This window comes from Apiospora marii, assembly GCF_038362585.1.
Source record: "Apiospora marii strain CBS 49790 chromosome Unknown utg000006l_segment0_segment0, whole genome shotgun sequence".
Lineage (NCBI taxonomy): Eukaryota > Fungi > Ascomycota > Sordariomycetes > Amphisphaeriales > Apiosporaceae > Apiospora > Apiospora marii.
This window is the reverse complement of record NW_027117378.1, coordinates 1,077,575-1,103,356: the sequence shown is the minus strand read 5'-3', so window position 1 is coordinate 1,103,356 and position 25,782 is coordinate 1,077,575. Positions and strand designations below refer to the sequence as shown.

Sequence of the window (25,782 nt, the reverse complement as noted above, 5' to 3'; positions counted from 1 at the left end):
TTCATACCCTAACATTATTCCCTGGACCGACCTCTCCTTAATCCTGGCTGAACACACCACCGCCCAGCTCAACCTGTCCCACACTCCAAATCTCTCTCTCATCCTCCACCTCGTCGTTGCTCAAACCAAGAGCGCCCTGTCCACCGACACCACCCTCGGCCTGTCGCCTCTCCCTCGTCTGGGCACCCAACCGCAGACCGACGCGCTTAAAGTAGTCGTTCATGCTCCGGCGGGTGTTGGGCTGCATCTCCTGGCCGGCGGGGCTCTGGACGAATTTCTCGAAGACGCGGCCCTCCTCCTCGGCGACCGAGAAGAGCTCGATGAAGGCCGCTTCGGCGGCCAGCTTGACGGGGATGACGGGGTCTCGCACCGAAGCGAACACGGGACCGGCCAGCAGGGGCAGATGGGGCCGCACGAGATCCACATTGGTACGTGAAATCGTGCGGATGATGACCAGGGCCAGTCGGCGGGAGTCTGTAGGGTTGCCTGGGGCAATGATGGTGGCAAGCGTGGAGAATATAGGCTTGGCTTGCTCGAAAGACGGCGTATGCGACATGAGGTACTTGCCTGTAGCAAGGATGCAGTTGTCGGCGACGAAGAGCTAGATAACGAGTCAGTTTGGTAAGTCTGACAAGTGCCAAGGGATATGGGTAACTTACGTTCTTGTTGGACATGCCCTGGGACAGGATCTCGGGCACGTCTTCAGCCAAGGGGCTGTCAAGTAGAATCTGGGGCGACTCAACGAATACCGCATTCATTGCAAGGACCGATGCGTTAGTGAAATGAGTGGTGGCGACGCGGCTCTTCAGCAGAGTGTTGGCCACATCTGCTGGCACGTTCTTGAGAAGAGCCGAGAGCAGCTTGGCGTTGGTCACCGTCATCGTCGAATCGGTGTTGTCACTATCCATATCGATCAAGCCCAGCACAGCAGTACGCGAGCTTTCGCCCATGTTGGCTCCAGCTTTGCTGACGACCTCGTACAAGGCCTTCAGCATAGCTGTCTTCACGCCAGCATCGGTTGTCTTAGATCCAGTTACCAGCTCTGCCACCAGGGGGTCGACACGGGGCGTGAACTTGATCAGAGTACCCAGTGCCTTGGCCGCACGCGATCGAAGCACCTCACTCGTAGTGTCGGCCAGAGATCTAGCGAAAGTACGCTGCAGTTGCGGCAAGAAGGGCTTGAGGGCGGTGGGCATCTTCTCGAGCAGGTTGTTGAGGGTAAGAAGAATGGCCGCCTTGACGTCAGTAGACCTCTCGGAAACGACACGAATGAGCGGACCGGTAATTTGGGTAACAAAAGGCTTGAGGGAGGCCTCGCTGGTCCTATCCACAATGTCCGAGATAGCAAGGGCTGCAGCAGTTCGTTGATCCGCTGTACCGTTCATCAAACCCTGCAAGAAGATCGGCAGGATGGCGTTGATTCCCTTTGGCAATTCGAAACCGGGCAAGTTGTGTCCAGCAACGCCGACTTGGAGAAGAGTCTGTCTCGTGGAGGGCACAAGAGATTCCATCTCTTCCTTCTTGAGCTTCTTAGTGAAAGTGCTCAGGGCCGTCCAGGCAGCCTTGATCACATCCTTGTCTCTATCGTCAAACGAAATCAACAGAGCACGGACAATGTCCTGGTTGTATCGTGAATAGTCCACGGATGCTTCCTCGAAGAAGTTGGCCATTCGGTAGGCAGCGTTTGCCCGCTTGCGGTGATCTTCGTGCTTGACAAGTTGAAGCAGAACATTGATGACTGTGTTGAGGCCATCGTACTCGTCCATGGACAAGATGACAGTGTCAATCGAGCTTTCGACATCTTTACGCATAGCCTCATCCTCGTTGTTGACAATGTTGTCCATCAGGGAGTTGATGATGTTGGGCAGGCGTCGGTTCATAGCAGCACCTGCCACCTTTGCCAAGGATGCCAAAGCTCTGGCATTGAACGCCGAGATAGGAGGCGTAATGAGAGTTGGGATAAGGTTGGGCAAGATGATGTTGGACCGCGTTGCCTCCGTGAGCAGCGTAAGGAGTGCCTGGAGGGCATTGTCGGCTTCGGAGGTATCTTCGGAACGCAGAAGGTTGAGAAGGTACGGAAGCGTTTGGTCGACCGCACGCTTGCCGATAATTTGTTGGAGCGAGTCGAAGGCTTCTGCGGCAGCCTCCCTTACATCCTCATCAGAGTCCGTAAGAGCGGTGCGAACCACAGAAATGAGAGTCTTCTCATGGTCCTCCAGAGCCTCTTCAGAGGCAGATGCAATGAGCTCCTTGAGGGCAAGGCATATACCCTGCTTGGCATCTGTGTCTGTGGAGGTCTGTAAGCCTTCTTCGAGGGTCGGGAGGAGACTCGAGAGCACGCCGTCACCAGCCTTTCGGATAAGTTCTCCGAGTGCGTTGCTGGCAATAACCTTGTGTTCCATGTTGGAACTACCAAGGCGACGAATGATGATTTGAGTAAGAGTAGGGGTAAGCTCCTTGAGGGTCTTGGGCGTGGCAACGAGAGCCTTCCATACGCTGATCGCAGCGGAGCGTACGGAACCAGCAGTATCGCAACGGCAGATGTAGAGGGCAGCCAGGATCTTGTTACGCTTCTCTTCGCCAAGTACCTCGCGAAGCGATGCACCAGCCTCCTTGGCCGACTCCAACTCGTCTTCAGCATCCTCCTTGCCAGTGATACCAGTGAGGTTGAAGAGCAAGTCACCAACCAGCTCAACTGAACTGAGACGGATTCTGTAGCTGTCATCCGCAAGACCACGTTCCAACTCGGGGAGGAGTAGATCAACGGCGCGGGCGGCAAAGTTCTTGACAAGCAGTCGGCCAGCACGCAGCGCGGTCTCACGAATGGATTCGACGTCGTCCGCAAGACCAGCGAGAATAGGCGGAATGATCTTGCTCAAATAATTGGCAAAGCTGTTTCCGAAGCATACCGGAAGGAAAATGAAGAGCGACATGAAGCCTTCTCGGATGGCGGCCTTGGACGACTCCACGTTCTGCAGAATAGTAGGAAGCGTCTCCTCCAGTCTTGTCGTTCCAAGACCAGCAAGGACTTCGGAAAGAGCTTGTGCAGAACCAAGACGATCGCCGGCACCTGTGTCGGACTTGAGTGTTTGCATGAGTCCGGGGATAAGGTCGGGAAGGGCATCTTCGCCAAGCTTCTCGACCAGTGAACCAAGAGCACGAGAAGCAGTGGCTCGCGTTGTAGGTACAGGATCGACGGACGCAAGTTTGAGGCCGGACACAAGCACGGGAAGATGGGCAATAAGATCCTTGCGCTCGGTCAAGTGGGCCAAGCTTCCAATGACTTGCGACGCCTTCCGCTTCGTTTGGGACCTGTCTGCCAAACCACGCTGGAGGACTCTTGTCACCAGGGCAAGAGATGGCGCATCGAGATAATGCACGAACTGGACCTTGATAAGAGAGTCCAGTGCAGGATCGGTGTACTTGGTAGGATCGCTGAGAGCCTTGAGGAGAATGTCTGCGAGGCTCTTGACTTCTGGGTTTGTGATGACGTCGCCGAACCGCTTCAAACTCTTGTTGGCAGCAGAACGGACTTCCTTGTGACTGTCATTCAGCACACCGGTCAAGGGAGGGATAATGTCTGGTAAGCTCGCCGCCAGTTGTTGAGGGTCCAGGTATGCCATGGCACCCAACAGTTCGCAAGCACCCTTCTTACTCCGCCACTGATCTTCGTCGAGACCGTTGAGAAGCGTAGGCAGAATCTGCTTCACACCAAACGAGCTGAGCTTTGCGAAGCAGGCTTTGGCAGCTGCCAGACACGCGTCTCTCACATCTGCACTGCTGTCGCCAAAGCCGGTGAGTAGCTGGGGCACGATCTGGATTGCATAGGGCTCAAAAAGGCGGCCAAGAATCAACGGTGCCAGCTCAAACGCAAGGAAGGCGCCTTCTCTTTGCTGCGTCTCCTTCTTGTTCTCGGTTGCGCTCTTGAGACTGATGAGGAGGCGGTATTCACGTAGCACCGAAATACCCCTTCCAAGTACTAATCCAGCCAATCCGTACGCAGCACCACGCTTGGCTGCGTAGTTCTTGGAAGTCAACAGCGTGTTCATGACTTGGTCAAAGTACTTGGATGACTTATCGCCGCAGGTGCGCACCAAAGGCGGAAGGCATTCGGCCACAGCGTACTGCACCGCCTCAGACGGAGTACCAAGAGTAGCCAATAACCGCTCAATAACGATTGGGATCTTCGCGTCGCCGGGCTTCAAATGCCTGGCCAAGGCACCGTACATGACGATCACAGCCTCGTTAACCCGATCTCCGGCCTCAGAGCCCGTGTCTGGCACTTCTAGGGTGCGCTCAAACATTTTCATCAACTTGTCCACCAGTGCGCGTCCATGGTTGTCAATAGCAGAGATGGCTGCCTCCAACATTTCGCTTCGGACATTAGGGTTCTTGTCACCAAGCGGACCCTTCTCGATGAGGAAACTGAAAAAGCCATCGACCTGGTCTTTCTGTAGACAAGGAGCAAGTGTTTTGAGCGCAGCAGCGACACCATGTCTAGCTTCCCATGGATCTGCCAGGTCCGTCTTCTTCGGCATACCATAAGAATCGTACCCTGCAACACGGGGTTTGGCGAATTCAACGTATCTTGATTGGATGTTCTGGAGAACTTCGTCAACGGTCGATGGGTGTGACCGACATGCGTCAGCCAGAGCTCTGGCAGAAGCTCTACGAAGCTGACCGTCTTTGCTCTCCAGATAGGGGATCATCTTGAATGGTACGTCCTTGGACACCTTGAAAGCACTCTCGTCCCAAATTTCCCGTGCAATCTCGATGTTTGTCTCGTCGTCGTCATGGCACGCGATCCATATTTCATCAGAGAAGTCGAGCTCGCTCATATCCACATCCGCACTGATAGATTGCAGGACCGTTTCGCGGACTGAGGACTCCGGCACGATCGCGCCCTTTGCAAGAACAGAGATCTCCGGCAAAGACATGTTGGGGGCAATGCATCTTATCATATCAGAGAAGCAGTCCTTGATGATCTTGTAATGCTGGTTGTATCGCTGCATTGAGGCGATCATTGTCGATATCAAGTCGGCCCGCGGAACAGCCTCCTCGGCGCAGACATCTGTGTGGAAAGTGACAAACTCGACAGCAAGAACTATTTGGGCATCGCGTTCCTCCGCTGTTGCTCCGAAACCACCGTGCTGCAACACCAGGAATATGAGTGAGAGCATGTATACGACGGAAATGACGTCGAATGGTCGCTGTTCTCCAGCGAATCGTAAGCGGTACAGAACTCGAGTTATCAGCTCTTCCAGGCCCTCTTCTTCCAGATTCTCGGGCAGACCGGTCACTCCCAGAGCACGCAGTGTAGACACGCCAATAAACGGCCGAATCGAGCCGAGGCGATCCGTGACCTTCTCTGCGCATGCCAAGTATACTTCAGGAGCACCGTCGCCTGTGATGAGGCATGCACCGGCTTCCATGGCCTTCAGAAGCGCGTTCACTGCTGGCCCCATCCAAAGACTTGCCTCGGTTGGTGGGCCATTGATCAACCCTTGGATGATGCCAATGCCACGCAACAAGCGTGCGGCAAGGAGCTGGACCGACTTTCGAATTTCTGACTCCTTCTTCAGCTGGGCATTGACCTTAGCTTGCTCATCAGCTGTGAGTTTCTTCTGCGTGCCTTTCTTTGCAGCCAACTGTGCTCTCAGCTCTTCTTCCCATTTGAGGGTATCGTAATCTTTGGTGTTCTTGTTAGGCAATTCCTGAGCCTTCTTAGCAAGTACGTCGATGCAAGCAGTGCCTTCAGGAGTGCGGAAGATGGCGGCTTCCACTGGCCCAACATCCTTGAGCTGGTCAGGGTCCAAATCGCCCTTGATCAACTCGATAATCTTAGATGTCATGAGCTCAGGGGCAACGAATGCAAGGTCGGCGGCAGCATTGCAGGCTGCAGTCTTGATGGCAGTAGACTTTTGCTCGAAACTTGTTTTGTGGGTGATTTCTTGCAATAGAGATGCCTCGTGTTTCTGCACCAGACTTCCAGGATCGAGACCGACCTTAAGACAGGATTCAATCCAACTGGACCTGGGAATAAGGTTGGGCCTCGCCAATGCAAGCAATGCACACATTTGCTTCTCAATGGCCTCCTGGTCGCGTTCTGTACCTGCCTTCTTGAAGTCATCCTCAGTCAGACAGATGGAGCGCAGCGGCAGATGCAGGTTTGTCTTGTCGAATTTAGCTGAGGCAGCTACGCTTTCCTTGTCGCTGAGTTCGGTAGACTCGATCCATTGCCAGAGGCCAGCAACTACTGCCTCGGACACCAGAGTAGGTTGTTTGGCATATAGTTTGGTGATGGTTTCGCATGTTTCCTTGCGAATTTGAGGTGGTACAGTTGGAGAAGAGGCTAGGAAGATTAGAGCCTGGGACCATGCTGACCGCACAGGACCTGGGGCTTCTCCAAGATCCACCACTACAGCTGCCAGGGCAGCAAGAAACCATCTCAAGTCGTCTTCCGCAGTCAGTCTGTTGTATATCCGGTGGTTGAGCAAGAATGACGGTTTCGGCTCAAGCACAAGGCTTTCCTTGGAAACTGCTGCCTTCTTGATGGTAGCTTTGATAGATTGACTCTCAACCTGTGCAAAGGCGTGGTAGGCCAGGACTGTGACCACATAAGCGCCCGAGATCAAAGTACTCTGCACAGCAGCAAGAGGATTCTTATTGACCTCGGCCCAGCTCTCTGCCAGGGGGTTCGCTATGGACTCCACAAATTTGACCGCGTTCGATGGAATGGCTTCTTGTGTGTTGTTGAAATGAGAGAGTACCTCGCCCGCTTTGAGAATCCACAGCCTGCGTGAAGGTATCTTTTTGTCGGCAAGACCTTTGGTGTAAGCATCAAGAACGGGCTTTGCCAGCTCAACATCCTGTTGCAATTCGTATGAAACGCAATATGTGAAAGCGGAAAGTTCGGCAGCCAGTGCCATTTCGTTGCCTTCTTTGCCAACCACAGGAGGGAGAGCGGCCGTGACTTTCGACGCAATTGATGCGGACAAGGGCATGCTTTGCAGCATTTCCGAGTGAAGTACACGCTGGTCGGCTGATGCCAGCTTTCCAGACTTCAGAGGGCCTACAATCTCATCCGCGACCTGCTCCAAGATTTTGAAGTCGTCACACTTGGAGACGGTGGTCTCGAACGTGGTCTTCACAGCTTGACGAATAACCGCATTGCTCGATTTGACGTTGGACAACAGGGGCTTCATCAAGTGACCACCCAGTATCGTTGAGAGGTCCATGTCTTTTGGAAGCGAGCTGACGAGATTCGGTACCAGACCCAGAACAACTTCAGGGGCACGCAGCAGACCCTTCTCGATTGACGGGACGACCTCCTTAGTCAGATCTTCGAATGTCACGAAATCCAGGAAGAAATCTCGTAGGCCAGATGCAATGTGATCTGGGAGTGATGTTTTGGATCCAGCTATCTCTCGTGTGTAGAAACCGAAATAGTCCGCCTTCCGGGAGGCAAGTACCGGCTTCGCCTTTTCGTGGCGAGACGATACCCCAGCAACTACACCCAACATAACAGCATTTCTGGCCGTGGGTTGACCAGCTTTTACTGTAAGTGCTTGCACTACCTTCTCAATGAAGCTTCCACGGAACTCTTTTTGCCAGAAGGCAGCCCGCAGGCCACGTCGGGTGACAGTGATGGCTGAGTCGGCCACCGAAGAGCGGGTGGGTGGTTGGTAGCATTTCTCCAAAGCAGCAGCGTTGGCATGGATAATATCCAGACCAAACTGGTCCAGCATGGGTGTAGTTGCGATTGTCGACAAAAGCAGACCGCACCACTCGACCAGAACAAAGGCGTTGTTGGAGGCTATGCCGGCCTTCTGCGACTCCAGTCGCAAAGCGTTTACGAAAGGCGCAACGACCTTGGGCTCGCTCGCGTTGGCGACGATAGAGACGAGGCATGACTGAACGGCTCGCCGAGAGGGTCTGTCATTATAAGCAGGATGGGTATCGAATAGAAGCTTGAGGACCCTGGGTGTCGCGGAGACATCGACAGCTATTACGGGCGAAGGATATCTGGTCAGCGGCAAGATGGGGTATTAGAGCTGAGGCGCTCCACAGCACAAGTATGAGGGCTTACAGTTCTGCTTGAATTTCTCTTCAATGGACTTTAATTGAGCTATGCGTTTCTTGGTAGATGCCGAGAACAGGTCTGCCTTGGCGGCGACCAAATCGACACCTGCCTGAGAAGCACCATCGGTGGTCGCTTCAGTCATTTTGAAGGTATAGTGAGAGTTGGTGGGGAACATGGACATGCTAGGCTGCCCAGCAATTCCGGTGGTTATGTAGAGTCGACAATGAATGCAATCTGGGCCTCAAAATGCACTCGCAATATCAACTGAAGTCTTCAAGAACCGAAGCGTCGTAGTAGGAAAAACCCAAAGACAAGCAGGTAATGCACTCGGCCTGACGTCCTGTTGCACACTCAACACACCAAAACCGCATCAATCGTAAAATGTGGACGAATGCGATGTCAATGTGGGGTGACATGGAAGAGCTGCTCCCGCAAAATCAAAATCAGCCCGGCGAGCTGTTTAGGGAAGGCGGTCACACTAACGGTTGTGTATTCTTTTTCTAGAGTGCCAAGATTTCGGGCCATTGACTCACCTGAACTGCATCATGGCATGAAGTACTGCTTGCTTGTACTAGGTAGGGGCTTTTTACTTGTTTGCCAACGGCTACCTTCACCAGGCATTCGAGTACCTATGTATGTTATGTACATCTGACTGAATATTTAGGCAGCCCAGAACATTAGTCTTTGTTCTGGTCATGACATGCCTGGCAGCTTCTCCAAGTGCCTATAAGCTTGAATAAAACATTTGAGTGTTCGAGCATTAAGCATCGGCAGCATTTTGCATTCAACATGAATCATATCGACAGCTGGTGCTAGATTTGGTTAGTCCAAATCTTTGGAGTGCTTCTACCCTGTACGTACCCTTTATTCGCCCTATCTGCCCTGTGCATCCAGTGGTGCTGCAACTGCAGGGGAAATAAATTTACCTCGAAACCAGCCTGCGGCCCTGCCTGGCTGAACCCGTAGTGTGCGTCTCGCCTGGCATTAGTCGGAGATCGAACCGGTGATGTCAATTTGTGCCCCTCCATACACACCTGGATGAAGCTTCATCCACTAGCACTTCCCTCGGGCCTTTGAATCATCAATGCGACCAATTCACTACCTCGCAACAACCAGACGATATCTACAGGAAAAAACGCAACTTGTTCACATAGTCGGCGATTTCTCTTTTTCGATCACGCGCTCAACCTGCCTGACGGCTACGGTTCTTGCTTGCTTGCTACCGCGTCATCCTCAACACAGCGCCACCAAGATCGACCAGAAATTACGTCCATTGATGGTAGCACTGACCGGCTTCCTTACGGAGTGAGCGCATAGGCGCTCTGCTTGCAATTCCCTTTTCCTTTTTTGCTTGAGATATCGAGCTGGACATTCCCTTCATTCTATCTATCCGATAAATTATACGACTTCACAGCCAAGATGCCGCCGAAAAAGAAGAAGACGAAGCCTACAGCCAACCCGGCACGAGGATTTGCTACTACATCAGTCGCATCAAAGCCCGTCACCCGCGTTGAGAAGGCCGAAGAGGCGAGCATCACACCAAATGGAAAGGGAGCCACTCCATCGTCAACCCTCGAAGGTAAAGCCGCCGGAGCGACGTCCGAGACCGCAGCGCCCGCACCGACTGATTCCACGCTGGCACAACCGACGAAGCCCGACCTGAGCCCCGAAGAGTTTGAGAAACAGCTCCTGGAGGCTGAGCTGCAGCTTCTCGTCGAGAAACACGCACAGAAGGTCAAGCGCGACGCCCAGCGCCAGAAGACACGCCTCGAGACGGACCGACGCCTGCTACGAGGACAGGCCGAGCCTATCAATTCACGAAAATGGCTACCGCAAGAGCTGATGGATCACATACTGGATTTGATCCAGGCCGAGCACCGGTTTGCCGCGTCTTCCCTTGGGCCCGATACCACTAGTTCTGGTAGGTTGCTGCCCGAGGAGGAGCTCACCATGAAGCTCTGGACGCTTCAGCAAACATTGGCAAGCGCTGGTTTTACCGAGGAGAAGGTCGCCTCTGTGTTGCAGTACATACTGGAGATTGCTCCAAACATTGGCGGCACCACCAAGGAGAACATCTGGGGCCTGGAAGAAGCGTTGGACTGGCTCGCTCGTGAGTGCAGCAGGGACGAATTGCCCGACTACGAACAGAGGGGCAAGACGTTCCCCAGGCTCATTGACACGCCCCAAGAAAGTCCCTTGGCTTCTGGTGCCAACACGCCGCGACTTTTGGAGCTCAGTGGCACTGCTACGCCATCGGCTAAAAATGGCTCTGCCAAATCTCGGTCTTCTCGCGCTGCTTCCCCGAAGAGGATCACTCCTGCATTTGACAGCGACATTGAGCCCGACGACCTTGTCCCCGTCTACCTTGAAAGCAAAGCGAAGCTTTTCCACATTCAGCGGCCAAAGCAAGATATCAAGCAGGCCAAGGGTGGTAAGAAGAAGGGCGTCAATGGTTCACAAGACGTGGATGTGGATATGGAGGAGGCCAAGCTACTGGCTAAAATCCAACATATAGAACAGGATGTTCTTTTTGATAAGATCTCTGCCGAGCAGACTTGGCGGAATGAGCGCGTCATTCTTGAGAGAGAATATGCCGCTACCAAGAAGCAAGAAGCCGATGAATCCGAGGCCCTCGCTGAGCAACAAAACGACGACGCTTCAGATGACGAAGACGATGAGATTGCAAAAGAGGCCAAGAAGATGGCCGCAGAAGTTCTCCAGCAGGATAGTGCCGATGACGAACAATCTTTGTCAGACCTGTTTGCCAGTCTTCCAGTGCAGGAAGTAGACCCTAGCACTGGAAAGACCGAAAACGTTATCAACAGCACAGATGGATCAAAGGTATTCATTCGCCATTTTGGTAAATGGACTGGCGTCACCCCCATGAGAGCGTTGGAAGAGACCTGTCGCTCCAGGGACCCAGCAGTGAAGCTACAATACCGACTTATATCTGAAGCATCTTTTGCGAACCGACATATCGTCGTCATCAATTGGTCCAAACCTCAAGAGCTTATCTCCACTGATATTGCTCACATTGAGAGCTATGCTTACCCCCTTCAATTCTCTTTTGGCATGGATGATGTGGCTACTCCTGATAGCAAACAATCAGAAGCTTATGTCGCCACGGCTGCACTGTTTGCCATCTTCCATTCTACCAAGGAAGAAAAGGTTTTCATGCGCTTACCAGCAGTATGGAAAGAATTGTGGAACGAATTCGCCCAAACCAGGAAGAGCCAGAACGACGCACAGGATCGTGCGTCCATCAAAGAGTTACGACGGATGGTCCGGCAGAGACAGGACCAGGAAGAAGAGGATGGTATCCTCTTGCAAGGCGCTTTCAGAGGCCGGAGAGCTAACCAGTCTCTCAATGATTCTGGCGATTCTGGCTCGGACAGAGAAAAGGGTCAATCCACAAACCCTGAATTCTACCAGAGGATATGGGCCAACAAATGCAACACCCCGAGGTTCCAAGCCATGCTTGTAAGTTACTACCATGTTCACCCTTTGCTGTTTTCTACTGACACTTGTTATGTAGCAATCACGTATGCAGCTACCAATGTGGCATTTCAAGCAACAAGTCCTGGATAGCATTGAAAGGGAGCAAGTTGTCATCATTTGTGGTGAGACCGGCTGGTAAGTAGAGCATTTTTCACTCTCAGTATCTTCATATATACTGACAAAATCGATAGTGGCAAGAGCACACAGGTGCCCGCTTTCATTCTGGAGCACCAGCTATCACTGGGGCGACCGTGCAAGATATACTGTACTGAACCACGACGTATCTCTGCTCTCTCTTTGGCGCGACGTGTAAGCGAAGAGCTTGGCGAGGGCAGAAACGAATTGGGGACAAACCGGTCTTTGGTTGGCTATTCCATCCGATTAGAATCGAACACGTCCAAGGAAACAAGGCTGGTCTATGCCACCACTGGTATCGTTATGCGCATGCTCGAAGGATCCAATGATCTTCGGGAGATCACTCATCTTGTTTTGGACGAAGTTCACGAGCGGACGATCGATTCCGACTTTCTACTGATTGTTCTCAAGAAGTTGCTTTTACGCCGCAAGGAGTTGAAGGTCGTCCTCATGTCGGCGACAGTGGATGCGGAGAAGTTCTCCAAGTACATGGGCGGTGCGCCAGTACTCAACGTACCTGGCCGAACCTTCCCTGTCCAGGTCCAGTACCTCGAAGATGCCTTGGAGCTCACTGGCTATAGTATTGACCAGAAGCATCCTGCTGAGAAGTCAATTGACCTGGATGATGATCCGGCCGAGAATGACAAGGAGGCGGGCTCAGCACGAGATGCTGTAAAAGACCTTCGACAGTATTCGGCCAAGACGAGAAACACACTTGCCCAATTTGATGAGTATCAAATTGACCCCGAGCTGATTGTGCAGTTGATCGGCCGAATCTCAGTTGACCCGCAGTATATTCCGTACAGCAAGGCCATTCTCGTTTTCTTGCCGGGCATCGCAGAGATCCGAGCCTTGAACGATTTTCTTCTTGGGGAGCCTTTCTTCCAGAAGGACTGGGACATTTTCCCTCTACATTCCACCATCGCCACTGAAGACCAGGAGAGGGCTTTCTTGTTCCCACCGCAGGGTGTTCGAAAGATTGTTTTGGCGACCAACATTGCTGAAACCGGTATCACAATCCCTGATGTCACATGTGTCATTGACACGGGAAAGCACCGTGAGATGCGGTTTGATGAAAGGCGACAGCTATCGCGATTGATTGATACTTTCATCTCAAGGGCCAACGCAAAGCAACGACGAGGCCGCGCCGGTAGAGTCCAGGAGGGACTCTGTTTCCACATGTTTACTCGACATCGCCACGATAAACTGATGAGTGATCAGCAAACACCAGAAATGCTTCGTTTGTCTTTGCAGGACCTGGCTATCCGTGTCAAGATTTGCAAGATCGGTGGCATTGAAGAGACTCTCGGAGAAGCGCTTGATCCTCCTTCAGCAAAGAACATCCGCCGCGCTGTCGATGCTTTAGTCGATGTGCGAGCGCTTACTGCTGGTGAAGACTTGACCCCGTTGGGCTTACAGTTGGCGAAACTACCTCTGGACGTTTTCCTTGGTAAACTCATCCTCCAGGGCACGATTTTCAAATGCTTGGATATGGCCATCACGACGGCAGCCATATTGTCTTCCAAATCCCCATTCTCAGCGGCTTTTGGACAGCGTACGCAAGCCGATCAAGCGCGCAAGTCGTTTAAGAGGGGTGACTCAGACTTACTCACCGTCTACAACGCATACTTGGCTTGGAAGAATGTCATACAGCAAGGCGCTCCGGTATTCCAGTTCTGTAAGAAGAACTTCTTATCTCATCAAAACCTCTTGAACATTGAGGATTTGAAGGGTCAGCTTATTGCCTCTTTGGTCGACTCGGAGTTCCTCCAGCTTACCGACGAGGAGCGTCGCACTCTTAAGCGACTTCGCCACTCGAATCGTCGGAGCCAGTTCTTCGATATGCCGCAACGGGTCAACATCAACAGCAACAACGACGTCATCATGTCGTCGGTCATTGCTTGGAGCTTCTACCCCAAGCTGTTGATGAAGGAGAACAAGGGCTTCCGCAACGTTGGCAACAACCAGAGCATCAGTCTGCACCCTTCGAGCGTTAACAAGGGTAACATGGAGCTCAAATGGCTGTCATACTACCACATTATGCAGTCGAAGCAGTTCCTCAATGCGCACGAGACGACAGCAGCCGAGGCATTTGCCGTCGCTTTGCTCTGTGGCGACGTGCGAATCGACGTAAGTAGCACCGCATTTACCCTCTTTGGGTCCTTTATAGGACTGTGCCCAGTACCACAATGGTTTGCTAACACATTTTTAGATGTACTCTGGTGTTCTCGTGCTGGATGGCAACCGAGCACGATTCAGCGTTCCGGACTGGAAGACTATGCTGGTTATCAAAGTGCTCAGAACACGGTTACGCGATATCCTCAACCGCAGCTTCAAGATGCCGGGCAAGTTGCTCACGGAGCAGCAAGAGAAGTGGATGGGAGTCTGGCAGAGAATCTTCAGCCAGGACTTTGGAAAGAATTAGTTAGGGCTAGGACATCAACATCATCCTAGGCAAACGCCCGGGTGTTTGCTTCTTAGCGATGCCTTGGCTATCACGCATTGCCAGCCCGTCCTCTTGTGGCTGGCCAGTTACTACACCATTGTCTACAGGAGTCATCCATATTGTTGGTGGCCAGCTGCCAGTCTCGGGGCTTGGTTATTGCACCATGCTTCTATATTTCTGGCTTGGCCCCAGGGAAACCCACCCTTATAGATAGCAATGCGAGAATAAAAGTCAGCGTCATTCGGCCTTGATACTTTGATTGATTTTGCCGCTTCTAGGTGTTTGTAGTCGCGCTGCGTGTTTTCGGGAGCGCAGAGTCGCCGCTCCATTTGCATGAAGACATAGTTGCATGTTATGTGGTCTGTAGACGGGATTTGAAGTTTTAAGAGGTGGGCGGCTCATCATTGCTTATCGAGTACTATCGGAATTAACTTGTGAACGTTGGAAGATAAGAATATTTGAATCGTGACATACCTCTACGTAAATGGAGAATCAGTTGTGACCCTTTCTGGCATGATTACGATATGGTGTGGGAAGCTGGTTGAGATCACCAGAGTCAGGGGCTCAAATTCGTGCTTGAATGAGCAGAAACTTTTCTCGATCACCTTTAATGTAATCCCATCATAATCAATCGGGGTTTCACATTCGCGACTCGATCCTCGACACCAAGCTATATTGAAAGGAGTCGCGCTGGTGATACACAAGGTGACAAGCATGGTCGGGCAGAGAAACAGCTAGTTGTCCAACATAAGGCCCCGACCTAGAATTCCACAGCCAAGGAGCCTTGTATACCCGTCTCCTCTTTGCATATCTTCTCATGCGACCAGTAAAGAGGGATAGCACCACTATCCCTTACACAGCCGGGGATTGCTCTATTACGGAGTGTCCTGGTCCTCTCGACTCGGTTTTGGTAATTCATGTGCGACCAATCACAACGAAACCTGTACTTCAACATAACCAACAAAGGAATCGGCAGTTTCATAATACCGATTTGAGGTAACGCTGTAGGTGACCAGGCTAAAGACTGCTCATGTTACTTTCGTGAATGGCGTTCCGCTGAGTGCGCGTCTCCTATTGAGATGATACTCGTGAATTGTAACATCCCACATTACGTACCGCCAACAGCTATGGCCTTTAATCACCGAGCCTTATACTGGCAAATTGGAGCAATCCAGTACGAGTGTATGAGTGATCATGTTGCCCTACCAGTAATACTATGAAAGCCCGCATAGTAGACGTTGCCTAGGGTGGGCGGCCTGATATAACACAGCAAACCTACCCTACCTAGGTACAAGCAAGGGATACAGGACACAAAACTACAACCATATTGCTCAATTTTTTTTTTTTTTTACTTGACTGTGATGCGGCCACGACATACCAAGTTACACACCAGGAACCGTTGGCAGAATTCGAGGAGAACCCGGCGTGTATACAGAAGCCTGCGGAAGCCGAAGTCTGGCGTAACGACCAACGGGGACCGGTGCGAGAGCTAACAAAGAGCCCCACCACCACACCAACCGCTCAACATAATAGACCTTGTTCTTCGGATATCATCAGCCTCATTTCTCTCCTTTCTGAAACCGAAAGAGTCATTGGACCAAATCAGCCTGGCATTCTGGCATGAATATTGCGAGGGCGCACAATGATCGCCTCTCGTCTCCTCATATGGGCCCTCGGGGCCCAGACTCTTTTGGCGAATACAAGTCAGGAACCAAACATGGACCTGATGGAGGAGATCGTGCAAGTACTTCTCGGGCCGCAGAATGAAGGGATCAGAGGGGCCATTCGTGAGGATGCGCTGGCAAGAGGCAACACTCCTGCCAGCCGCCCTCGCCTCGTCGCGAATGAGGAAGCCGTCGAGCTTGGGCACACGGTTTGGGTTGGTATGTCTTGAAGCCTCCTCTGTTCACCTTTCAAAAAGGGAAAGCTCTTTCAGCTAATGTTTTCCCTGAAGTGGACCGTATTCTTGAGCCGCAGACCATCGTCCATTTCTTTGAGTTCACCATCAACGGCCGCCTGCCGAGTGGCAAGCAGACCGAGCTTCCCCTTCTCGGAGACGATATGGAGCTTGTTACGGAACCTTACTCGGAGTGGGCCCCGGCGCCTTTCAACAAGAGTCCGCGGTCGGCGGCTGAAGACGTTATGACCCGCATCGGATCCGATGAGGACAGCGGAAGACTTCAGGTCATCAGCAAGGACCTCCACGCCATGAAGTCGCGGCTGTGGGAAGGTGTCATGCCCCTGTCCCAGCGGCGTCTTGACGAGCAAGGGGCTAGCGACCTTCGGAACTTCACTTACACGTCGCAGCTCGTCACGCAGGTCATTAACGTTTTCCATTATCTGAATGAGCCTGAGGTTAGCGATGCCCTGCGGGATACCTACAATCTCATCTACGATCACCTTGAAACCTTCGAGAAGGCTTTCAACGCCAAGCGGGCTCAGGAGTCGCAGCCCGGCGTCTCTGTTACTGCCCTCTGGGCCGAGTACATGCGATCCCACTACGAAGTCATGGAGAACAAGGCACATACATGGGTCTTGGAAGCCCTGCGCCCCCTCAAGAGGAAGGTTCTAGCAGCGATAGACGGCCACCAGCCTGACCAACTCATGGTAGCGGACTACGACGAGATACAGTGGAAATTGACGAACATGTGGCAGGATCTTAGTGAGAACACTGCACACGCCGATTGGGGTATCTTCATTCCCATGGATGGGTACAAGGGCTGCACGGCTTCGTCGGCGACCCCGCGCGCTGTCTCTAAGAGGAAGACGACCGCGCTAGATGGCACGGAGCCGATTGCGTTCTCGCCAGACACGGAGCGCAGGAGGAGAGAGTACCATCTCCGGCGCAGACACATCGACCTCATGGCTTCGCTGAAAGACATGGCGGAGAATCCGGGCGCCCAACAGCGGCCCTTCAATGACCCTGCGCAACTCGGGCCCTTACTGCTCATGCAAGCGAAGGCCCAGGCCGGGGCGCGTAAGGAGCTCCGCGGGAAGTCCATCACCTACGAGACGGAGTCCTGGATGGAACATCTGTCCGAGAAGTCCGGATGGGGCTACGTAGTGTACAAGACCTCCCAGGCGCACTCGAAGGCACAATGGTCGCAGTTTGTTGAGAAGTTCGAGGCCGACACGGGCAACTGGGGTCACAGCCTGGTCAACATCACCAAGGTCCGCGATATCTCAAACATGCACTGGATCGACGGGAACGACGTGGGAAAACCCACTCCCAACTTGGAAGATCTGAAAAGGTGAGACTCACCCACCAGTAAAATAGACTGGTACTCCTCTCGCTGGTATCGACTTTGAAGACACGAAAACTCCATGGCTAACATGACTCAACAGCCACTTCGCTACTTACGTGGAGTCTGCTTCATTCCCAGAAAACTGCTTCTCGGACGTTTTCTTGGTCGCTGATGAAGCGTCTGTGGCTTCATACCTGAACCCTGCCCCCCTGGTGAACCTCCCCAGGGGGACGTTGGCCCGTTTATCTACGCCGTCGACGCCTTGTTCGACCCCAACGACCCGACTTTCCGCTCCGAGGAATCGCCCTTCTTCGAGGGCAAAGTCCGCGTCCTGGGCAGCCTCGTCTGGGACGACGTCGGCGCTCTGCTGCTCACGCAGACCCAGGGTTTGGCGGAGCTGTGGCCGTTGGCCATGGAGCACCCGCTGGAGCTCTACGTTGGTCCCACCGTCGAAGTGCAGACGAATGCGTGGAGGGTGCTGAGGAAGGCGGACAGGCAAGACTTGGAGAAGTGGATCAAGGCGGCGCGAGAAGATGAGAAGAAGGTTGAGCGCGATGAACTATGATAGTGGTATTGGTTGGATAGACAATAGGCCAGAGGGATGGCGCTTTCAGCTACGCACTTACATGAGCAAATGCGCCACATTTCGTGGGTTGGACATGTTGCTGGCCTAACAATGGACGGGCCCGAGGACACCGAGAGACCAAATTGACAAGGTAGATTCACCATTCGTATCGTCTTGCTTACGCCCATCTGCAGCCCCCTTCGTAGTGCGCAAGAGTAAATCTCCAGGATACCAACCACGTGAGACGGCTCGTTTGATTAGTCTGTCATTAGCAGCTGATGTAGTCAAAGCAAGGTGCCAGTGGAGATGCAGCCTGGAGTTGGAGGATGATCCAGACGCAGTCTATAACCATGATGTATTCCTACGATGTGTCGGGCAGGGCATCACTATGTTGCTGCCCCCTTCCGAATGCAGACGAATTCGTGATGAACGACCGCCGTATCGAAGCCAAGATGGACATCAGCACGTTTGTGACACTCAGCTGTCTATGCATCACCGTCTATGCCTTTTCAGACCACCCGTTGCCAGCACCATATCGAGTCATACTAGCGACGGCGGCTTGCATTCTGGTATGGAATGGTCTGAAGCTTGCATCCGCACAAGTCGGGGCATTGGTCAACTCCAGAGTGTTCCGGAGGTTCATCCGCTTCATAGCCGGCTAGCTTGGCAAGCTTGGGGTTGGCGGCCTGAGTGGTTTTACCAAAGGAAGAAGAAAAAAAAAAGCTGGGCCACAGTGCCAGAGTCCCAATCAGCCACATCTCGATTCGACCGTCTGTGGCTAAGCTGACATCTTGTGTGACAAGCCCCACCTTGCATTCAAGCCACAAAGAGGGCTCGACTAGCCCCAATGCAAACTAGTCCCACACAATCTTGCTGCTTTCCAGCTGGGAAGGCACCACTTTCTGGTCGAAATTTCTCAATTACGCTTTGCCCGAAAGCCAAAGCCCCGAAACCACCAATTTTCGAGCGCTGTAGTTTAGTGAGAGGAAAGTCGTCCAGTTAGACCCCTCCCGCCTTTTTTTTCTCTTCCTCTCAACCAAAGGAGACCTCGACAACCGACCATCTCACCGGATACCAGCAATCAAGATGTAAGTTGCCCAAACTCACTGTTCGTCTGCGTCAGCCTTTGCGACATTTTGATATTTCGATGGATTCGGCGGATGCGGCGATGGAAATAATGTACGGATCGTTTGGCGAGAGAGAGCACGAAACTTTTACACATACACACGCACACACAAATCAGCCCTGACTCGAATATCGGCATCATCGATTTTGCCCCGACCACCACACCCATCAGCAATTGCTATGAATCAATTACGCCTGAGCAACCTCGTCAAGACTCTCGCCCCCATCTGTCGATCCGTTGTCCATCGAAATATGTCACTTCGGCATCTCATATCTCGCTGCAAATTTGTGTGGCCCTGGAACATGGGAGACTAGTGGGCTAACTCTTGTTTCCTATTAAGGGTCAATCTGCGAACCCAGAAGCGCCTGGCCGCGTCGGTCATTGGCTGCGGCAAGAACAAGGTCTGGCTGGACCCCAACGAGGTCAGCGAGATCTCCAACGCCAACTCCCGCCAAACCATCCGCAAGCTCGTCAGCGATGGCCTCATCATCCGCAAGCCCGTCACCATGCACTCGCGATCGCGTGCCCGTGAGCTGAACGCCGCCCGCCGCATCGGTCGTCACCGTGGTTTCGGTAAGCGCAAGGGTACCGCCGATGCCCGTATGCCCGAGCAGATCCTCTGGATGCGCCGCCTCCGTGTCCTCCGCCGCCTTTTGGTCAAGTACCGTGCCAGCGGCAAGATCGACAAGCACCTGTACCACGAGCTGTACCACTCCAGCAAGGGTAACGCCTTCAAGCACAAGCGTGCCCTCGTTGAGCACGTATGTTGAACCCCCCACCGAGATCCAACATCTCATATATATCCCTTTGGGCTTTACCATACTGACTTTCACTCTTCTAGATCCACCGTGCCAAGGCCGAGAAGGCCCGTGAGCGAGCTCTGAAGGACGAGATGGACGCCAAGCGCGCCAAGACCAAGGCTGCCCGCGAGCGCAAGCAGGAGCGTGTGGCGGCGAAGCGCAGCGCCATGATGGGCGAGGGCGAGGAGGAGAGCAAGTGAACAAAATCACCTCCGGTATTCTGAGTTCCTTTACAACCACGGTATCTGAGAAACGGCTGCATTCGGAGTCATTGGTTTGGGTCACCTTTTTTTTCTCGTCGCGTATCTGGAGGCTCGGAGGCATACCGTAAATAACGCGAATGAATCCATCGAGCTGTTTGCACTGGCATTGACGAATGAGAAGAAAACGGAAAGCACACGGTCTTGGGTTCTGGTCTCCTGCATGTGATGTGCCCTATGTGACGAAGGGGGTCAAGCTGACGATAATGACGTCCTGGCTACTGCCTCGGAACATGATTATGCGCATGTTAAAGTTACATAGAAGAAGCCTTCAAATGTGATTGATGATACATCCTATCCTTTACCGTCATCTCGTGCATCCTCTTGTGTCTTTCCTTCTTCCCATCTTGGTTGACCCAACGGGAAATCCCGGGCAGCACGTCATACATGCATTGTATGGTTGAGGCATTGGATGATGTTGGCTTCAACAGATTTCCTACAGTAGAGAGCCACTGATCACTTGTTCACCCACATTGCCAACACCTTTGATTGCTTGCCTTGGGACTATTGAGGCGACTCCCACATTTCAGTGTCTCTGAGAGTCTCCAACTTGCTGCGCGATTGGCCGACGCTCAGCCATCAGGGCATGGATTCCATCAGGCGCACACGGATCTAGTTAGGTGGCATCCCGTTCCGGCTTCGTCAATTACTGGGGAAGGTGGACTATGATATGGGATAATTAATAATCACCCGTTGATTCAATTGGCTCTATTAGATGACTTTATGCTGGAGGTGTGTTATCCCAGTCTGAGTATGCCATGGTATGCGGTTCTTGGCTTGTTGAGTTTGGATAGTAGCGTCGGGGGCCACTACAACAACGGCAACTGCCCCTTTTCGGGCAAGATTATGACGGAAGGAGCATGTTCGATTTGGATGCTGTCGTACTTTCTACGCTCTTCAAATGTTAACCCATTTGACACGCTGGATTCTACTTTTTCAGTGACAGGCAACCCCGGAGAGTCCGTCGGCCGAAAACTGGTTCACTTGGGCCAACAGCACCTTCTCGGGCTGGTTTCCCTCCCTTGTGGAAGCAGAGAAAAAAGCTCTCTTCCGTTTCTCAATCAACCGCTGGGTCGACCAGACGGTCGCCTCGTACAAGCCCGCCGAGAATGCCGGGTCGATCATCGCTGCAGCCGTTGGGTGAGCAGCGATTCGATCCAACTTGGAGCAGCCGGGGCGATGTACGACAAAACTCCGTCGGACGTGACGACAAGCAGGTCGCGTCGATATCGGCCGGGGCCGCCAAGCTCGTGTGCGCGGCAACGACCTCGTCCTGCTGCATGGCAGGCTTCAATCGACTATCAATCGATTCAATGGAACTCTTTCGCTTCTCCGCCGCCACGTGGAAACGGCCTGTGTCGTTTGGTTGCTTTTTTCCTTTACACGCTTTCCATCGTCTGAAATGGTACGCCAAAATTCTATTCCACTACCATTTTCACCGTTTCAAACGTGTCCACCAAGTTTCATTTTATCCAATACTCGTGCAAGCCTTGCGGTCGGTCCGGGGCAGTCGACGCCAAGACTCCAGAAGAGCTGGAGACGGCGGCCCTTTCTATATTGGGGTCGACCGGTATTGTGTAGAAGAGTCTTAAGGATAACGTATACATCCCTCAGTTACGGTATTCTTCTGCGATTTTGTCATGTTCTAATATGTGTTTATAGAAAAAGGGAGAAAACAAGAGAAGAAGTCGAGGAGATGCCAGAAAGGACCATGAGGAGGAAGGGAACGACGCGCAGAAGATTGCCCGAGCTGAGCCTCGGCTTTAAGGAATGGCTTGTAAGATGATCATGACTTTAGACACGTTGTTTCTTTGTTTGCGTGGCGGGGGAGTTTCGAAGATCAGCGATATGATACAGCGAAGGGAGAGGAACAGAGGCGCGTGTTTGATACTATTAGCGGCAATGGGTTATTCGAACGTACGTATGTACGTAATATAGAACACTAATATATCTATCGGTAAAAGGTATGTGCGTTCGGACTATGGCCAGGTTTGCCACTGTCATCGTCCTCCGTGTCATGGTCGGGCTCCTTCTCAGAGGCCAAAGACGAAGCTTCGCTACTTCCATCGGTGTCGTCATCCGCGGTCAAGTCAATAGGGTGGTCAATAGATGAGCCCTGCGACAGAGATGAGGTTAGCTACTCTAGCTGTCCCGAATTGGCTAGGGAAACGATGCCTCGTGCGTTCTCATTCGATCCAGAGTAGATCGCAAGTGAGCTACCGGATAACATGGTCATTACTGTGCTTATTCCAATGGTGTTTCAATCGCTTCTTCAATCCACATTCTTACTTCTTCTTTGTCGGCTTGCAGATGTAGTGACCCGGATAGAGAATCGTAAATGTGCTTCCCTGATTCATCATCCAGTAGTTGAATCCATAGCTGCGATTTCAGGACCTCCTGCAGGTCTTTCCAAGTCCTCACGTGGCACATATCCATGTGCTCTCGCAGGGAAACTCTTAGCCAGTCGTCTTCTGAGATATTGAAGACTGATACAGCTCCAGTCATCAACAACCATACCATTATCTCTGAGGACACTGATCCATTGCCAGATACATGATGGCGAAGGCTTTGGTGGTATGCCGCAGAAATGCCGTGAGAAGGGGGCCGGATGTCTTGCCACTGTAGGAAGATATGGTAGGTAAAGACAAGAAGGCCAAGTCGCACGGTCTCATCCAGTGAGCCGGCTGTGAAGCCCATGCGAAAAAGTCGGTACATAACCGCAGTCATGGTTCCATGAATGGTTTCTGGTGGAAGCAGCATCCGAGTCTGGGTTCCCAGGTTGGCTAACAAACAGAAGGTCCTCGTGATCTGCCAGGCTTTGGCCAGATCTTCATCTAGGGTCGAGACGAAGTGTGCCAACTGCTCCAGGCGTAGGTTGGTTATGGGTTTGGACATTAGCTGCTCAGGATACTCGGGTATGGGCTCTGCTGGCTGGAGGAAGAACCGGGGCTTAGAGTCGGTAAGAAGCGCGATACCGAGATCGCATCTTTCTTCACAGTTAGTACATTCCCAACGATTGATCATGGTCATATTTAGGCGGGTTACATACCTCAACATCTCGGTACGCAACCTTGGGTGGTGGTCGAAGGCATCTAAACCACCCCTCAAGTCGACCATCTTCCGCAGGCCTTGCATATGCTGCTTGGACGTGGCGACATCCCCATCAAAGTGCGCCGCGCTGGCCAATTTCAAGACCGCACTGATGGTCGCGTCGGTGATCTTTTCTTCCTCGTCGTCTCCTAGCAGCTTCTGGCGCAAGAGCTGGAGCCCTCTCTGGTGATGCTGAGTAGCTGCCGCATTGACAGCGGCGTCCGGCCGGCGGCGCAGGATCCGGTCGATGAAGTTTTCCAATGCGTAGGCGTTGATATGTAGCGCCGCCGCATCGAAGCCCACTGGATGCGGTGCTGCCGCCGCTCCGCCTTCGCCGTGGAAGCCAATCGACGCTAGGAGAGGGGAGATGATCTTCATCGCAACCTTCGAGACTTGGGGGGGCATATTTGAATCAATCCACAACGAACTCAATACGCTGGGTCGGATGGATTATCACGTACCTTGTATCATCTGTATGATGACCGATGAGTCTATGCCATCGGGGAAGTCCATATAGTAAAGACGGTTGCCTAAGCGACCGGGGAGGATCGGCATGTTCACCTTGGTTACTTCTTCTAGGATGGCATGGTCGCGCTGTACTGGGCTGCTAGAAGTGCCAATATCTCTCATGTCTCCTCCATGGAGTCGACGATAATTCACCGTGTTCTTCTTCTTTTTCTTGCCGCGCATGACGTGGCTCCTGATGAGCTTCCGGGTGGTCGGGTTGGCCTTATCTCCGTTTGAGGAGACGATGAACGGCATATTACCGACTGACGGCCCGGCAGTAGCTGCACTCGCTCTCCTTGTATCTTTCAGCTCTGACATCTTGAAAAGTAAGTCTTGGCGCAGTTCCTCAATTAGGTAAATCGTGTTGAAAAAAGGATAGATTACAAGTCCGAGGTGCGACTGCGGGATGCTGACAGGCTTATCCCGACACCTCCGTGCCTTGCTCCTTTCTGGCATAGCGCCCGTTGTAGTAGCAAAGGTCCGGTATCGAAGGCCCGTCTTAGATCCGGGCTTATAGAAATGACGCTGACTTGAATTCGTGTTGATAGAAGGGCGTCGGATACTTTAGCTGAGTCATGACCTGTTCACTCGGTCTGCAATGCGTTTATGTTGCGGACATGGACGGACATCCATATAAGGGCAATGAGAAGCCCCTGGCCTCTGGATATGTCGAATAGCCAGCTCAACACTATCCTCTTACCAACCCCATCCCGGCCACGATGACGAAAACCTCTAGACAGAAGTCAGTTCTGATCACCGGCTGCTCAGACGGCGGCATCGGCTCGGCCCTGGCCGAGACCTTCCACGAGCGCGGATACCACGTCTTCGCCACCCTCAGAAACCTCTCTAAAGTGTCGCCCCGTCTTTCCGCCCAGGCCGCGAAGAAAGACGAGAATAACAGCAGCAGCAGCGTGACCATCCTCCAGCTCGACGTGCTATCTCCAGACTCCATCACCGCCGCCGTCGCGAGCGTCAAGGCGGCGACGAGCGGTCGCGGCTTAAACGTCCTCGTCAACAACAGCGGCCAGGCCCAGATCCTCCCGGCCCTCGACACGGACATCGACGAGGCCCGGAAAATATTCGATCTTAACTTCTGGGCGCCCTTGGCCATGGTACAGGCTTTTGCGCCGCTCCTGATCGAGGCCGGGGGGTGTCTGGTCAATAATGCATCGGTCAGCGCCTATATGCCGATGCCCTTCAGTGGTGCGTAGTCAAGTCTCTATTCCCTGTCTTTACCATCCTCACTCTGCACTGCCTACCGGTCACTCAACTACACGTCGAGATTGTGCCTAGATACTGTCTTGCTGATTCAAGAGCTCTACAGGCACCTGCGGCGCCTCCAAAGCCGCCCTCGTCCTAGCCAGCAACACCTGGCAGCGCGAGCTGGAGCCCCTCGGCATCCGGACTATGACGCTCATCACGTGCGGCGTCCAGACCAAAGCTTTTGACGGCGTCGAGGCGCCCCGACTACCCTCCAATTCGTATTACCGCCCCATCAGCGGCTACCTGGGGCAGCTCACCGACGGCCGGCTCCAGCGCGGCGCCATGGACGCGCATCGGTACGCCGCCGACGTCGTGCGGCATGTCGAGCGGGGCGCCGTGGGGGAGGTCTGGGTCGGGCAGAATGCGGGCGTGACGCGGTTGGCTTGGTTGCTTTTGCCGTGGTCGATTATTGTGAGTTTTGCCTTTCCTGCCTTCTGATTTCGAGTAAGCATCCCCTTTTAAGGAACAAGCACCAAAAGAAGAGCCCGAGTCAAACCCTTCTATTACGAGGAGCAATATCTATTCATTTCTGTTTTTCCTCCTCTGGCTGACCAAAATCTCCAGAATAGGATGTTGGAGGGTGTCTCGCATGTTGCTCCCGAGCTGGCCAAAGTCAAGCAGGAGATGGAAGCCAGAAAGAGAGAATGATCTTGCTCGCTATGATTATAGGAGCGGTCACTGGTGCTCATTTCTTATCTCTTTTTACTAATACTTCTTTCGTCCAGCTTAAATGCCACTTTTTACAACATCATTTATCATGAACT

At 52.8% G+C, this 25,782-nt stretch overlaps 6 protein-coding genes across 6 annotated transcripts; 4 read left to right on the top strand and 2 right to left on the bottom strand.

Annotated features, from left to right (window-relative positions):
* Window positions 1–37: 37 nt before the first annotated feature.
* Window positions 38–8,225, bottom strand: PG985_010085 (Ribosomal protein L19; the record flags this gene model as incomplete). The annotated part of the gene is made up of 3 exons (XM_066829853.1): window positions 38–601; window positions 660–8,005; window positions 8,090–8,225. The coding sequence occupies 3 exons, from the start codon at window positions 8,223–8,225 to the stop codon at window positions 38–40; spliced, it is 8,046 nt and encodes a 2,681-aa protein (XP_066682243.1).
* A 1,277-nt stretch (window positions 8,226–9,502) lies between these two features.
* PG985_010084 (helicase associated domain-containing protein) lies at window positions 9,503–14,141 on the top strand (the record flags this gene model as incomplete). Its single annotated transcript, XM_066829852.1, has 4 exons — window positions 9,503–11,563; window positions 11,619–11,716; window positions 11,773–13,846; window positions 13,929–14,141. The coding sequence occupies 4 exons, from the start codon at window positions 9,503–9,505 to the stop codon at window positions 14,139–14,141; spliced, it is 4,446 nt and encodes a 1,481-aa protein (XP_066682242.1).
* A 1,663-nt stretch (window positions 14,142–15,804) lies between these two features.
* PG985_010083 (uncharacterized protein) lies at window positions 15,805–17,972 on the top strand (the record flags this gene model as incomplete). The annotated part of the gene is made up of 4 exons (XM_066829851.1): window positions 15,805–16,045; window positions 16,099–17,413; window positions 17,508–17,589; window positions 17,634–17,972. The coding sequence occupies 4 exons, from the start codon at window positions 15,805–15,807 to the stop codon at window positions 17,970–17,972; spliced, it is 1,977 nt and encodes a 658-aa protein (XP_066682241.1).
* A 1,305-nt stretch (window positions 17,973–19,277) lies between these two features.
* On the top strand, window positions 19,278–20,098 carry PG985_010082 (60S ribosomal protein eL19; the record flags this gene model as incomplete). Its single annotated transcript, XM_066829850.1, has 3 exons — window positions 19,278–19,351; window positions 19,439–19,859; window positions 19,940–20,098. The coding sequence occupies 3 exons, from the start codon at window positions 19,278–19,280 to the stop codon at window positions 20,096–20,098; spliced, it is 654 nt and encodes a 217-aa protein (XP_066682240.1).
* A 2,011-nt stretch (window positions 20,099–22,109) lies between these two features.
* On the bottom strand, window positions 22,110–24,073 carry PG985_010081 (uncharacterized protein; the record flags this gene model as incomplete). The annotated part of the gene is made up of 4 exons (XM_066829849.1): window positions 22,110–22,274; window positions 22,448–23,144; window positions 23,208–23,640; window positions 23,710–24,073. 4 exons carry the CDS (start codon window positions 24,071–24,073, stop codon window positions 22,110–22,112), a joined length of 1,659 nt encoding a protein of 552 aa, XP_066682239.1.
* Window positions 24,074–24,474: 401 nt separating this feature from the next.
* PG985_010080 (uncharacterized protein) lies at window positions 24,475–25,666 on the top strand (the record flags this gene model as incomplete). The annotated part of the gene is made up of 3 exons (XM_066829848.1): window positions 24,475–24,958; window positions 25,080–25,429; window positions 25,583–25,666. 3 exons carry the CDS (start codon window positions 24,475–24,477, stop codon window positions 25,664–25,666), a joined length of 918 nt encoding a protein of 305 aa, XP_066682238.1.
* Window positions 25,667–25,782: the final 116 nt, after the last annotated feature.